This window comes from Lagopus leucura, unplaced genomic scaffold (assembly GCF_019238085.1).
Source record: "Lagopus leucura isolate 7727_CA_CO unplaced genomic scaffold, USGS_WTPT01 Super-Scaffold_100004, whole genome shotgun sequence".
NCBI classification, from domain to species: domain Eukaryota; kingdom Metazoa; phylum Chordata; class Aves; order Galliformes; family Phasianidae; genus Lagopus; species Lagopus leucura.
The window spans coordinates 17,324,795-17,341,416 of record NW_024962264.1 but is presented as its reverse complement, the minus strand read 5'-3'; the positions used below and the strand labels follow the sequence as shown (position 1 = coordinate 17,341,416).

At 39.1% G+C, this 16,622-nt stretch overlaps 1 protein-coding gene across 1 annotated transcript in view; it reads right to left on the bottom strand.

Annotated features, from left to right (window-relative positions):
• The window catches only part of SMARCAD1 (SWI/SNF-related, matrix-associated actin-dependent regulator of chromatin, subfamily a, containing DEAD/H box 1), a 44,933-nt gene extending 28,782 nt beyond the window's left edge, over positions 1-16,151 (bottom strand). The window contains exons 1-5 of the mRNA XM_042871498.1: positions 16,045-16,151; positions 15,623-15,862; positions 6,349-6,523; positions 4,051-4,228; positions 1,992-2,055 (exon numbers count right to left, since the gene is read on the bottom strand). Of these exons, the coding sequence (XP_042727432.1) occupies positions 1,992-2,055; positions 4,051-4,228; positions 6,349-6,523; positions 15,623-15,836 (631 nt within the window). The 5' untranslated portion in view covers positions 15,837-15,862; positions 16,045-16,151. The remainder of the gene's footprint in view (positions 1-1,991; positions 2,056-4,050; positions 4,229-6,348; positions 6,524-15,622; positions 15,863-16,044) is intronic.
• Positions 16,152-16,622: the final 471 nt, after the last annotated feature.

Sequence of the window (16,622 nt, the reverse complement as noted above, 5' to 3'; positions counted from 1 at the left end):
CAGAGAACAATGCATTTCACTTCTCTGTCCAAGATGTTCATTTAAACAATGCAGCCAGGAAAAAAAAACACTAGTAGCTCAAGACACAAATGCATCTTAGCCTTGTCTTATATCAAGGCTAGGGGCTGTCAGGTTGCTGTTGTGTAAAACACTAACAATTTAAGGAGTTATAACTGTTTACGATTAATCAGAACTGTATTCAAAGTGGTTAACTGCAGCCACAAACAGGGACCCATGCAATCCTCTCAGCCCAAAAAGCACACAGACCCCACATTAGAGTATTTCTAAGACCATCCTCCTTTGAAGTAAATAGCTGAATGACCATTGGTCTCTGAAGGAAAAATAAATATATAAAACTGATTCAGAGCAATCTGAGTGACAATTAAGCCACAGTGGAGGATCTGAATAACCATGACCTCAGGAATTCATCCACATAAAATTACATAGAAATCCTTCTGTGGACTTCCAAAACTAACACATCTACAACTGAAAAATAATTTCCTGAAGAGATTCACTTTGCAAGCTACGCACAAATAATAATTGCTTCTTAGGCTAAGGAAGCATAGAACTGAGGGGATAAAGAAGCCCTGTGACTGCTAGACATGAATCATCATCAGAATGGAAGCAGAATGCAAGGGGCCTGGACTTGATCTTGTCCCTCACTTCTCACCCAGTCAACACTTCGTAACAAGTAAATCATAAATTGACATGGATAAGCAGATGTTCAATAGCGTCTCCACTTAAAAAAATTGTATCCAAAATGAGATGATTTATACCATCATTTTCAGGCATGCTCATTCTTAACTAAATATTTTTATATAACAGCTGTGATTGAAGAGAATTTTGTTGCCAAGATTCTTCTGTGGGCTTTCACACTGACAGCATGTGAAGCAGCACACAGACTAACACAAACATGTTGGACTTGATGATCCTTGTGGGTCCCTTCCAACTCCGGATAATTTTAGAATACAAAAAGGCCAGAAGGGAGAGCCTAGATACCAGAAATTAAAGTGTTCTACGATAACTGTTAAAAATCTTGGGAAGTGTATACAAATATCTGAAGATGAAAATATGGCAAGTACAACAGGAAGAACTATTATCATTTTTATACTATAAATCAAAAATCATCTATATTATAAATGAAGTACGACTGTGTTCTCCTCAGCACAAGCTTCCTAAAGACAATTTCCAAATCCATAGGATATGTCATGAAAAGACACATCCATTACATAAAACAAAAATCAAGAGAGATTAAAAGCAGTGCTGGACTTAAGCGATGTCAAAGAGAGAAACCTGAAGTGTGAAGTGATAACACATACTTACTGCTTTCTAAGCATTTCCACATCTTGGGGTTTTTTGATATCATCACGAGGCTGCACGAGTTCAGATGCAGAAAAAGAATGCCCTAAGCAAGCTGAGGGCTCAAAACACAGCATGGGGGATGTTCTGATACAGAATTTGTCTAGTGTTTAAGACCAATAGTCCTTACTCAGAATTACAAGTACAGAATTCACTATGATAACAGTAACAGAGCTTGACACAAGATTTGATATAAGTTAGAAATAGCTACTTACTCCAGCATAATTCTTCACATCAGATTTCTCACGTGCAACATTTAGAACTACTATCTCTAACTTATTACAGTCCACCTCAACTTCTAAGTAAAGGAGGAAGCAATCAGTAGCAACAAAAATCATTAAAGACACCAGTCTTCAATCAGCAATCCTGATCTACATAGAAGAAAAAACAAAACTTTTGTTCTATCTTTGGATTTTGCTGTATATCCATTTCTTGTTTCCCACTGTAAAGTCTGTAGTTTCAGTTCTGTGCTATTACAATAAACAAACAGAATACTTCTAATGCATGTTTTATCACTTTGCAAATACTACCCCTGCACTCCCCTCAAGTTTACTTGGCAACTTTATTTACTAATTTGGCTGTAGTCTCTAAAGTGTTCCTCCTCCCCCTGCTTAAAAAAAAAAACAAGGTACCTTCATCATCGAATTTCAAACAAGCAGCTATCGCTTCATCCATGGAGCATGTTGATTTTACCAACTGAAAAAAAAAATCAGCTGCTAAGTGACAAGATTTAATCCATTTGAACAGAGAATAACAATTATAAACAAGCAGGACTGAAATATACTTGGACAAATAAAAGCCCAAAAAAACTTACACAAAAACACACATCAAAAAGACATGTATTGTAAAATCTAAAGCCAACACTTACAGGTCACTAAATTTTATGTATATTGAATACACCATATCAGCTGTATTTGGAAATATCTTATTTAAACCGTTTTCCAGTAGGTTTTTAAATCTCATTTATTACTGCCTCACCTCCTATCCTTCCTATTTCACAAATATGCCATGCAGGTTTGCTTGAACTGCTTTTTCCAAAACCCCTTCATTGTTACTATTACAAAGTCAGATGATCCAAAACGATCAATAGCTCAAGTTGGTAAGTTTGTACATGCTGTTGTGTCATAATGCTGACTTTCTAAGATTATGGACATGAAATTTAAATCATGCCTCCAAAAGGTTATCATCCTTGCAACTCTAGATTCTTCCTTCATGAACCTGTAATTTCAGAATATATAATTTTTACAAATTAATTGAATATTGAGACTTCTAAGTGCTGCTTTTTCCCAGTGTCACAACTTCACCAGAAGCAAATGGTTTAACGGTTACAAACACACAAAAGCCCTATGAATAAGGAAACCTGATTCCCAGGCATCTATTCTCATTTGTAAACAATGCCCTATAATTTTACTATAATAGCTATTTTAAAAGGTTTATAATAGGTATTGCCTACAGTTTTTCTTTAGCAACATTCACCAGTCATGTAGGGTTTGTCAGGACAAGCTGACCCAGATCCTTCATGAACAAACAATAGATTTGCCCACTATTCCATCTTCCCTCAAGAATGTTGTAGTTACATGGAAAAAAGCTTGCACAGCCATTCTGTACTACAAAGTTCTCTTGATACAAAGAGCTATCTTATGCTCTCCTGAGAATAGATAACACCACTACAAACCACTATATAGTTAAAACCACTCATTAAGTTACTCCTCACTGAAGCCACAAAACTGCATCAGACACACCATATAAGTGTCATTTCTAATTAGTTTCCAAGCTACAATGAATCATGATTAACCTGTGCTTTAAATACATTCCATGTGGTAATTCTAACACCATATGCTCTGGATATTTGCAGCCTAATTTCTTCAAGAGAAAAAAAGTACATAAAACACAAAGTGAAATTTGCAATCCCCTATTTCTTCCTCAGGCCGAAACTTAAAACTTGATCCAGAAAAAGAAAAAAAAAAAATCTGTATTTTTTAAATGACATTTCAACCAGGAAAACTGACAGATTAATTTAAACACATTTGGCTTTGAAAACTAAAGTTATTGAAAAAATATCAGCCCTAAGAGGTAACATTCCTGAAGATACAGTAAAACTATCTTCAGTGCAGTACAATGTAATAAGTTATTGTAATGCCATGGTAAATTTGTGATGTATGTTGGAAAATAGCCAAGAGTATCTCAGCTTTATATGGCAGCACAATCATAAGAAATTACTATAATTTCAGACTTACTCTTTTGACCTCACTTTCATTTTAAGGGCTTTGAGTATTAAAGCCAAAGAAAGCAAGAGGGAAGTGTTTCAGCTATTGAATATGAAAACAATAATTTCATTAATTCTGCACTCACTCAGTTAACTGCATTCCAAAAGTTATCAGTAGCTACCAATCAAGACTGTTACAATAAGGTTGAACGTCAATATAAAATAAATAGAGAAATTTACTATCCCCTAGAATTCAATGTTGAATTGTTTTTGTTTTCTTAACAAATATCCTTATACATACGTGCACTTGAACAACAAAAAAATTGAAATCAAAGTCCATCGTTGTAGTTCCCCTAAAACAAACACTTTTATATACGCTTTTGCTAATAAGAATCAAGGCTCTTCTCTGTTGTAACACCCAAAGTATAGGAATGCTGCCTGCAAAATAATTATCAAAATAAATAAAAAGAACAGAGAATTATTACTTGTAACAAATCCTTGTCACTCCTCTGAGGAAAAAGTTCCTTCAGCGTTTGTAGCTTTGCATTTCTGATGTCTTCCTCTGTATCTTCCTGCAAGTCAACTAGTTGGTCCCCATTGCTCACGTAAGCTGCCTGCTGTAGCTGATACACAGGTGGGTCATCCTCTGATGAGTCTTCTGAGCTATGATGTACGAGGGGCAGAGAAAGTATTAAAATTGTTCTTTCTTATATTTATTCTACCGGAGTGTCAAAAAGCAAACAAACAGGATCACATGAGCTGTAATTAATGTTATCAAAGGTTAGCTTATTCTAAAATATGTATTATCTTAAAAAGCTGCCAACCAGTAAGCACATAAAACATTTTTGTGGCTATATCTTCCTTTAGTGGTTGCAATAGGCAAACTGCATTACAATTTTGCAAATAATAGTAATATACTACTCATGCACTTATACCACCAAAAACCTGTCATAGGAAAAATGGTCATAACAAAGAATAATTCAAATTCAAACCATCAGTCTAGCCATAAGCTTCAAAGGTCAAATCAGCATAAACTTTAAAAAGCCTCAGAAAAATGGCATACTGAAATTCATTAGCACATTTCACATATTCCTGTCTTGAAAGTTCCCTTATAAACTGCATATAAAAAGAACATCAATTGAAATTGACATAGTAAAATTAATGACTCCATCTTTTCTTATCCAGGATTAACATCGAGATACTCATCAACAAAGCAAGAGTGCACACATAATCTCTTCTTAATCACATTATTCAAAAGCATGAAGAAATGCTCATTTAATCACTAAAAGAATATGACTCTATCATGTTTTTGTCTGTTTTTCCAACAAAGCCCACATAGCTAACTCCTGCCATGGTCTTGAGTCCAATTCTATTAGCACAATGCCACTTGTGAGATAGCTCAGTGGATTCAGTATACATTGATTAGCACATGAGACAATAAGCCCTGATGAAGCGTTAAGCACTGAGATACCTTGTGCACTGAACATAAGCAGCTACAAAGGAATAAGAAAGACTATGAGAGGATGTGGCTCATGTCAGATTCTGTGGCACATGTTCAGATATGAACCACATCCTCTCATAGTATTTCTTATCGTTTAACCCTGCAGGCAGCTAAACGCTTCCACGCCTTTTGACCACACTCCCTTCAACCTCCCACCCCTCTGATGGGATGGGGGAGAGAACTGGAGAGAGAGAAAAAAAAATGTGAGATTGGTGAGTTGAGATAAAAACAATTTACTAAGACAGAAAAGGAAGAGAGAAATAATATATATTTACAAAACAAGTGACACACAACTGCTCAGCACACACTGACACCCAGACAGACCCCAAGCAGAAGCTGCCCCCAAAAGCCAACTCCCCAGGTTGTTTTTTTTTGTTTGTTTTTTGTTTGTTTGTTTGTTTTTTCCCATGACGCCATATGGGATGGAATATCCCATTGGCCAGTTTAGGTATTTAGTCCTGGTTTTGACTCCTCCCAGCTCTTTGTGCCCCCTCAGTCCCTCTCATTAGCAGGACAGTAGAAGAAGATAAAAAAACTGAAAAATCCTTGGCTCTGTGCCGTGCTGCTTAGAAACAACAAAAACATCCCTGTGTTATCAATGTGTTTTTTCTCCCAGAGCCAAAGCATAGCATCACAACAGACACCATGAAGAAAATCATCTCTGTCCCAGCTGAAAACAGGACACAGACACAGACCAATCCCACTAGGAGATGCTTTGGTGTCTTCCTGCCTCTCTCACCATGTAACCAATCTGCAGCGAAGAAACAGCAAGATGCAAGCTGGATCCTGCAAGGCTTATTACATTCTGCTCCACACCACACAAAACCTATTGCACTGCTTCCAAAACTATTTGATCCCAGAAGCAGTGTAACTCCATTTGAACAGCACTGCACTCAAATCAAGATCAAAAATTCTTATACTATGTGTTGAAGCAGTGTTCACCTTCCCACTCCACTACAGTTTCATTTAAAATAAAAAGCTAGCACTTATAAGGGTAAGCTTTCAAGTGCCATCAAAAGAATATAAGAGGTGCAAATGTGTGAATAAATAATGAACACCACAAGTATCATTCCATATCATGAAATTCCTCACTCATAAACCGTGTCTTCAGAGAAGTCACTTAGGTGTTGGAGTCCCCTTACTCGGAAATCCAGTAAAGCTTAGATAGGGCAGGGTAAACTGCAAACTGTAAAGCCAGAATTTAGCATATTATTTTGAATTCAACATTACAACTGAGAAACATTGCATCGATTTGCATAAACATTACTAGATTAAACCTTACATTAAAATCACATCTTTCTTTGGAGCCTTGTTTTCTTTCGAAGCGCTGACTTTTCTTGGTACTTCATCTTCACTGTCTGAAGACACATCTAGGAAATGTACCCCTCTTCGATGGTTGAAGTAAGACAGCTCCTTCGTTCTCTCAGCTTCAGGAGTTTCTGGGATGCTGGAGTCCCCTGTAGCCATTTCAACAGGAGAAAAGATGGGAGAAAATGAGTTAGAATTTGAAATATTTATTCTTAGAGCATCAAATTGCTATAATATCTTCTTTATACACAGCAGCCATTTAAACAGAACTTGCATCTTCATGCATCAAGAACTCCTATAAGTGGTATTCTTTAAACCGATTCTTAACTGATAAAAATTGCCTCAGCAATTCTATTTCAAACAAATATAGGTCTGTATAGTGTCAACCATAAAAATTAAAAGGCCATACATTTCAAACTAGTAACTACTTAATTTTTTGTTTATTTTTGACAAAACAATCAGCAAAATCTTTTGAGCTACTTTCAACCTAAGTAAGACATGGATAGAAACATACCAGTGTTTCTGATGGCTGACTTATGTCTGTCACAGTTTTTCAGAAAGGGAATGCCAGTATTAGATGGCAGAAGATCAGGAAGCTACTCTGGGGAATTTAGCAGATAAAGTTGCAAATCCTATACAGATATAATCTTCACCAGTCTTTTCTACACAATGCTCCAGATGTTTCTTAACAAGAGAAGGAAGGATGCTTTGTGTACTGTCACGATACAAAGAATTTGTACGTTTCCACAAGGAGTTACTGCAATTACATCTCATAAATTTCCCATGAACCCTCCAAACGGAGTTGGTATGCCTCCATTAGCCTGTACTAACTTTTCACTTCTGAATATGCTCTTAAGACAACCACTAGCAGCCAATCTACCCATGCAATCCCTGATTAAGCAGTGAATAATGCATGTGAAGTCTCATTGTCAACTACATCTGCAGCTACTTCCATGCATGTATCTTGATGGGGAAAACATGACCACAAAGGGAAAAGGCACAGAATACGATATACAAAACAGTTTTTGGACCTGAAGCAAAAAGAGGATCACGGTATTGTAAACAAAAATAAAAGAAGTATGCAAATCATTATATTTTGCACTGTTGCCCTCCTTCAACACGCTACCAAAGGCACAGCGTGCTCCAACCTCATATACTGTGTATTTCAAAGTAGTTTCTGTGATTATAGCTGCAAAAGTGATGCTCCCAAATGAATTAGAGCAAGCTAAAGCACGTGGTTCTATCCATTATGTATCGAGGCTACAGCTGTTCAGCCACCTTCCTTTAGAAAACCCTAGAAAAAAAACAATCTGTAGTTGACACACAAGAACTTAAATGTGTAGATGCTACATCTCATGCAATGTTAAACCCACACTACACAACTAAAGAGGTGGCAGTTGTGTCCAAGTATTAAGTCTGCTATTTCATGACAGTAACTGAAGTATTGGAAGCATGTTGCAGAAGCTGTGAGCCTGACCCAATGCACTAGTCCCACATATTCTGGAAGTAATTTTTCTCTACTACTTTATTTACAGCCTGTGCTGAAGAGAACTACTGAACACAAAACAGTTGGTAAGGCAAGCATTTTATTTAAGAGCAGACAAATTATGAACCCTGGAGGTACATGACTGAAGAAAGGATGAAGAATGCATGGAGTGGAGAACATGACAGCTGCAGAGAGCGTCGGCTGTCCAAAAGTGATCTTGTAGAAAATAAACTTGAAATAACTCACTGTGGCAGCATTTGATGGAAACAGAGATAAATTCCAAAAGCACAACCACAGAATTTGCTAGAAACTAGAAATTACTAAATGATACTGGATTTGAAAAGGGAGAGGTACCCAATAAATTAAAAAATACAGTATTGTAGTGCACAGCTGAAAAAAAAAAAAAAAAGAATTTAAATACTGAGTGTATTAGCACCAATTAAACAGAAGTGATTTTAACTCAAACTTCTTTAATATCCAAAGAAAATGTAAGTAAGAGTTCAACGACAGCTCAAAAAAAGTAAATTGTTGAAGCCAATCTTCAGAAGATCTTAGCTATGCATAGCAAAGATCCCGTAGAAAATATGGAACACATTTAATAACAGGTATTAATCCAATAAGGATGGAAATAGAATACGAAGAAAGGAAAGCACACAGTAAACCAGATTTTATTTTCATTTTAAAACTCTGACACTTCCATATTTTGTATGTACTAGGTGTAACAATGCAGATTTTGCTTTTCTTTCATAGTAAAGAACATACTGCTTCCCAAGCTACAGGTGAGTTCTGCTTCTTTTCTGCTGCTGCTGTCACATGGTCTATGCTCATTTCTCTGTTGCAGAATCACCAGAATGAGCAATGACAAGAAGGACTGAAAACGTAACATCTAACTTCCTGAATGTGATATGGCAGGATTTCATACTTGTCAACATTCAAGAGTCAGGTAACACTTGTTGTCACTAAGACAGTTGGAAACCAAACCTCAGGTTCATCTTATAGAACAGCAGACATCGTAACCAGTCTGAGGGGCCAGCTGAGAACATGCCCTTACTAACAAAAGCCTCCACGCTTGCTCAGATCCCTCTACAACTGCCCCTACGTGCAAAACCAGAGCTCTAACTTCTCTTCAGATGAATACAGCTGCATCCCAAACACAAAACCTGGCAGCATGCTTCAGTTTCAAGATGCATTCGCCATGAGCTGCTTCATGCACAGGGAGATGAGTGACTTGGAACCTCTTGTCCCTGCCATAATAGATCTCAGGTCACTTAGCTCGAGGGAGGCTAGTCCAGCCTGCTATTTACCAGCAGCCAGATGGATACAACTGCAAAGCTCCCCTTTTTTGCCCCTTTATTCCTCTATTTTCCTTACACTTGTTCCTCCTCAAACTGATCCCTTTCTTTTCCCACCTTTGGCTCTTCTCCAACCACACCACAGAAGGTTCCATAAGATCCTAAAGAAGTTCTTATTGATATGCCCCAATAAGCCTCATGCCTCCTAAGACCATCACAATGATGCTCCCAAGGGCCTCTACGCTTACGGTGATAGGCATCATAGTCAACTCATGCGACTGATGGCTCTCCTACGATAGCCATGCGAGTAGCTGGGACAGGTTGAGGTGCTGGGGCTCTCCCACCCACCTCTGTGCTTCCTCATATGTGTGAAGATAAGCCTCGCACTCCATGACAGAACATAAAATTCCATTTTTACAGTCAGTACAGAATTAAGAGGAACTCCCCACTACTAACAGTTTCTGATCGTTGTTTCTAAGAGGATAGAATACCAAAAACCACGCACAGTGTAATAGCTATATTTTATTATGAATGATGACAGACAATAATATACTTTGAACAGAGATGGCAGATGGGTGATAAAAAAAATATATTCATATTCATTTCCTACTCAAAAGAAACCTGAATTCAGAATAAGAAAATAGACCAAATCAACTGTACAAGGTAAGTCCAGGATATAGCTGCAGAACTTGTGGGAGGGCTGAGTTTTAACGATACAACTGTCAGTTAAAGCTCTTGTATAATGCATTTTATATCCTCAACACATAAATACAGTGTCTTGTGCACGCTCTTCTCTCTAGTGTACCAAACCCTTCTTGAAAGTCATGTTCCTACGAGCCAAATACCAGTGCTTTTTCCTCAGCTACCAACTCTGGAAACAGCTGAAAATAAAGGCAGTTTCTTCTGCTCCTGTCATTTAACACACACACACACACACACACAAAACAAACAAACAAACACCCTCAGCTGAGTTATGCAGAGTAATCTCACTTCCTAGAGCTGATCTGCCAGCAGAGACCAGAATTCAGTCGCTAGCCAAAGGCAGAAGTGAACTACAGGTGATCAGATTCATTCCTTTATGGAAAAAAAAAAAAAAAAAAAAAGTCTTGATTTTTACCAACTTACCATGAAAATCTCAACTTTCTTCTATCACTTTCAGATGAGGTAGAAGATTACAGTAATAATTTTTGAGATAGTCAATCTGCCTGAGGACAGGAACACCCTACAAAGGGACATGGACAGGCTGGATGGCTGGGCTGAGGCCAGTGGGATGAAGTTCAACATGAAGTGTCAGGTCCTGCACTCCACATATCCTGCATTCACGATAACTACAGGCAATACTACAAGCCTAGGGCAGGACAGCTGGAAGACTGTGTGGAAGAAATGGGCCAGTGGTAGTTGGTCAATGCTTAGCTGAACACAAGCCAGCAGTGTGCCCAGGTGGCCAAGAAGGCCAATGGCATCCTGGCACACATCAGAAATAGCACAGCCAGCAGGACCAGCCACACCTTGAGTACTGGGTTCAGTTTTGGGCCTCCCACTAGAAGAAATTCATCAAGGCCCTAGAGTGCATCCAGAGAAGGGCAACAAAGCTGTGAAGGCTCAGGCACACAAGTCTTATGAAGAGCAGCTGAGAGAACTGAAATTATTCAGTCTGAACCTTCTCTTGTTCAGAGGAGATCTTATCACTCTACAACCTGAAAGGATGCTGTAGCAGGAGAAGTCAGCCTCTTGACCCAAGTAACTAGTGATAAGGCTTGAGGGAACAACCATAAGGTGGGCCAGAGGAGGTTCAGGTTGGATATGAGGAAGAACTTTTTCTCAGAGATATGGTAAGGCATTGGAACAGGCTGCCCAGAAAAGCCACCATCCCTGGAAATGTTTATGGAAAGGGCAGATGTAGCACACAGAAACATGGTTTAGTGGGGAAATACTGCTGGTGGGTGGACTAGATGACCTTAGAGGTCTTTTCCAACCTTAATGATTCCATGTTGTCTTGAAAAGCCTATACACATGTAAACTTAAGAAGGGCAGCCTACAAGTACCACTAGTTCTGGAGCAGTACATGTCCCAAAACATGCCTTCCTGCAACCAAGAACACCATGCTGGCAGCAGGAAGTTCCCCATCTGTACTTCTATCTATCCATATGTAGGAGACACATTGTTCCGTTTATGTCTGATTTGCTCTATGTGAAAACCATTTCTATGCAGACATTTTAAGAAGAATGTAAAAGAGACACTGAAGTAAGTATCACACAATTCTCTTACATTTAAATGCAAAGTAGAGGGTAATTCCTCTAGCAAAAAAAACTCTAAAGCGTATCACTTCTCAAGGTTATCAAGTTGGGCTAGCAAAGCAAAGGTTATCATAATAGCACAGAACTGACAGGTGTATGAGAAGAATTTAATAGAAATATCAAAACGTCTTGATAATGTAATGAGACATTCCAGCTCCAGAGAATTAAGAGAATTGATAAAGGTCATTTTCATGATTTTTTTTTATTTATTTATTAGAGCACATTTCAAACAGACTCCTCCTGCAAGTAGCACAATATGCAGTTGGCAGGTATTCATGAAAGCTTCACTTAGTTTAAACCCAGTAAGGATGCTAAGTTTACAAAAATAACACAACCTTAAGAATTACTTTATTCCTTAGAACAAGCCTTGTACGAAGTGTAGATTTAAGAGCATATTTACTGCTTCACTTCGGCTCTTTAATTTATTTTTATTTTAAATACCAGTTATTCTTCATGACAGCTCCTAAGTCTCCTAACTGTGAAATGCTTAACTGCCTGGAAAAGGCATCTTCCCTCTCAGAAAAGCATACCTCCTTCCTCCATCTATTCTACGGAACAGAATCACTTAAGAGGAGAAATGAGGAAAAAAAAAAAAAAACAAGAACCAAGTCACATACAGAATAAGAGGAATGGTTCCAATGTGTTTAGAGCAAATTATAACACTGTATAGCAGTAATCATTTAAACAGTTATTGCCACAGCATGTAATTATTGGAGGTAAAATTCCCTGATTGCATGATGATTAAAGGGGACTTTTAAGGAATGCCTGTAATCACAGGATCAGTGCTGACTCTAAGGCCAGAGCTAAGAAAACACTGAAGTAACCCTACACAAAGAGGGAGGAAAAAAAAACCAACACAATCACATATCATATTCAACATAGGCTAGCCCTTCTCTCCCTGAAATAAAAACAAAACGAAAGCAGTATTTTGAGGCTTACCATATTTAATACCTCTGCACAACAAACTAATTGTCAAATGGCAGGTAATTTCTACTCAATTTCAGAAAGAGGTATCAAAGGCATGCTGCTCAAGAGTACAAGCTAATCAATATTTTTGTTTCAAATAAGTCTCTTTTAATTTGAATCCTAAAGAGCAGTAATAAGTTTGAGGTGCTTCTTAAAGAGATCATTTTTAAATCATCAATGTGTCTTTCCAGGAACCCTTTGAAAAATTTCATTAGGTACCGAAGGCATTACTTTTCTCAGAAATGCTTTAAAAAGAATGATACTCTATGAACTGCAACATAATAAAAGACATGACATCCTCTGTCCAAGGACGAAATGATAACAGATAAGAATACCAGGCAGAAGCAGTCCCTGTGCATGCAACAATATGTCAGTGAACACTGGAACCTCAGAGTTTGATCACTTGCATTTTACACCTGAATTAAACAGAAAGGCTATCAACAACAACAGTCAATCATCAAAAATAGCATTGTACACAAAGGTTTAATTTCATCTACAAATTTTATTTCCATTCAGTGCTGAAGTTTTATAAGCACACTTTTGGAACACAAATCTTCACAAGTTTTGAAATTCTTCATTGTAAATCTTCTAATTATATAGTTTTACCACAGTTCTGCTTCATTTCCACAACTGGATTCATAGCGCCATTTCAGTACACCAGGTTATTTAAATAATTAAAAATGCCTAATTGAAAATTAAGAGGACAGCTTCACCATATAATAAAATCAAATATGTGCATTATTTTATTAGTAATTTCAACAGAAAAGTTTAATAAAGTATTCCAATGCATTTTCCCAGCTTTTTAGAGGCACCTCTCTAATGCAATCCAGTAACTGCCGCTCAGTGGATGATGGTTCTACCATCCTCGCTCAGCGAAGTGATGTTCAGAACCAACTACCTCCAGCTTGGCTGCAAAGTGGCTGCAAGCCCACATAATTTTCAAAATATACAAGCATGTAGAGATGACTAATTCTTCTGGTCATCATACTGAGAACTGCTTGTTGAAGTGTAAGGTACATATGTTCCATAGAAAGCAACAAGGAGCAATACGTACCTGAGGCGCACAACACTCCATCAATATTAGTTCACTCCAGCAAAAACAAGAATTAGTTAAAAAGATAATGTTATTTCATGACCAGGAGACATGGTCTGACTACTTTTTCCTCTCCAGATGAATGAAATTACAATAATAGCATCTTTTTGTTAGATCTGTATTTTGGGATACACAGCAAAATGAAATGAAAAGAAATCCACCGGAAATGATATTTGAAGGAAGGAGACTGAGAAACTGATCTTAAAGCTCTTTTTACATATACAAAAATAACCATATGATATCAAATTAAGAAGGACAAGAGAAATGCCTCCAGCTAAGTAATCAGTTATTTTGGTTTGTTCAGATGAACTAAGAAACACCCTTCCCTTTGGCCTTCAGAAGAAATACAGGTAATCGTTGTCCTTGTATGATTTACTAAGCAATTAGAGCACGTACTTTTTAAACTACAGCTCCTTGTGCAAATTAACTCAACTCTTATGCTTAGATATTTAGCAGAAAAGAAAGTACATAGTGCCATAAACAGGTTCTTTTCGCATCTTTTCCACAATAATACAAGAAATAAAAAATAGGTACCTGTTTTACTTAAAGAAAGAAAAATTCTCTCTTCTTAATGCCATTTAGGAAACAAGGAGAAAGTGCAATCGCTAAACCAAGGTAGTTTACTCTTTCACACTTTGGTATCTCATCTGTTACAGACAAAATTTGAATACCTGATTTTCAGTTAACTTCTACTGACTTCAGAAAACATGACCTAATTTTTAAAATAGTTTACTTAAATGCATTGCATAGAAATGGTGTGCAAATGTGAGGAAAAGTCAGAAAACCACCAGGAATTCTTTAAACACTCAATATTTGTGAAAGGTGAAGATGACATAAGCACGAAGCCTTCACTGATACTGAATACATTAAACCTGCATAACATCAAAATTCACAGAAAAATAATTACCTACCATAGCACTGTCGGGTAGACCTTTAAAAGAAAACGGAACTCCTCCTTTACAAGAAAGTTCTCTTATCATATAGATAAGGCACTACAATAAACACTCTTCAAAGGATAAGCTGCATGCGGAACAAGTGACGTTTAACACCAACAGATACTGTTGTTCCTTCTTTATCTAAACACATAATCAAAGCCTGTCTGATCTCTCCAATGACACTTCTATCTTGACATCTGTATCAGAAGTTATACAGAGTAAGAACATCCAAGGTGTATAAAACAATCAGTAACAAATACTTTTTGTTCTTCCTTTCCCATGCCCTCAGAAACTGAAAAGCTGTCAGTATAACATAGTGGGGAAAAAAAAGCTCACGAGCAATTACGTAGTTGAGAGCCATTACAGCTGGACACTGGTATCAACTGATGAATCCAAACAACACTCCCACATATCAGCCAAATAAGCTAATCAACTCCTGTATGAGCAAGGTGTTTTTGTTCATATTTCCATTAAAACCACAATCTATTACCAGAACATGGGACAAACGCTGCAAAACTACTAACACAATCAGTTTCTGATAACAAACAGGCATTTCTGCTCCCTGCAAAACCAGGCCAAGCTGAAAGACAAAGGCAAGAACAAACACCTGGCTTCAGCTTTATCTATCATATTCCACACTGCATTCCTAGAATGGCCTGGGTTGAAAAGGACCACAATGATCATTTAGTTTCAATGTGTCATGTGCATGGTCACCAAGCACTAGACTAGGCTACCCAGAGCCTGGCCTTGAACGCTTCCAGGGATGGGGCATCCACAACCTCCTTGGGCAACCTGCTCCAGTTCATTTCAGACTCTAGTGGAAAAGTTACTTCTATACAAGGTTGCATTTATAGTAAGGCCTGAAAAGGCCTCAAACTTTGTTAGTTTGAGATGAGCATCAATAAGCAGGAATGCTTTGCATATTTTAAACACAGCTTGCTTACTGAATTGAAATAATTTCATCTCTGGTTATCAGGTGACCATGGATGCACATCTTCAAGCAAAGCATGCACTGTATAGATGCTTTTATGGAAACTGATGTGAAACGTGCATACAGGGAAGCATCTTGATAAAACAACCACCACCAACAAAAAAAACACACAGCACAGGAAGGGCAGAGTGCTTTACTTCAAGCAATGCAGCACTCAGACCACACTGCACACACAACACCTGACCCACCTGCTGCCTCCGAGGCTGGGCTGCCGGGCCTGCTGCTCCTTGCAGCATCGTTCCCACCGCCGTCTGAAGCAGGGCTGTTCTCTTGGGCCTGGGCTGCAGCAGCAGGGCTGCCATCCTCCTGGGCCCGGGCTGCTACAGCAGCAGGCCGCCCATCTTGCTCCGTGCTCGTCCGCCTCTTCTCGTAACGGAAGCGGTCCAGGTTGAAGAGACTCATCGCACCAGCCCGGCGTCTATCACCACCTGCGGGAAGAAGCGGGATGCGCTCAGTTGATCCCGCGGGACGAGAGCGGAGAAGAGCCGCGCTCCCACGGGGACGCGCAGACCACGCGGAGCGGCCCCAGCCCCTTTACACTCACACATTCACACATTCACGCAAGCACGCACACACAACCCGCTCGGCTCGCCCTCCCCTCCTCGCGCACCTGCCGCTCATCGGGATCCACACGGAGATAAGAAGCAGTGAGGCGGCGCGGTGCAACGCACACGCCGAAAAGCGGCAGGTAGCGCTGACCCGAAACACGGCCAGGCGCGGCGCTCCGTTTTGACGTCACCGCCCGCCGCCCAACTACGCGCCCAAGCAGCGAACGCGTGCGCTTTGCTCCGCGGGGGCGGGGCTGCGCTGGTTTCCCGCGCGCGGCGGGCGGGGCCGCCCGACCCACACGCGGAGGGAAGCCCTTCGCAGTCGCGCTGCGATAGAGTACACGGCTTAGGGCCTTTTATGGCTGCGTTACCTCTCTTGGGCCATATTGGTGGTAAAAATAAAGCGGGTCTTGTCTGCGCGTTTCTAAATCATCGTCATCGTTGTTACAATAAAGTCTGTTAGCCAAGGGAACTCGTGAAGAAGTTGTCTGGTGCTCCCTGTGCCGTTATAGCCTTAATTGAACAGAATTGAACAGAAGAGATCTTACCCACAGAGATGGATGCAGGTGGATTTGGAAAGGTGGTTTCCAGGTGGTAGAACTCCTGATGTTAGAGAAATCATTAAGGCTGGGCTGGATGT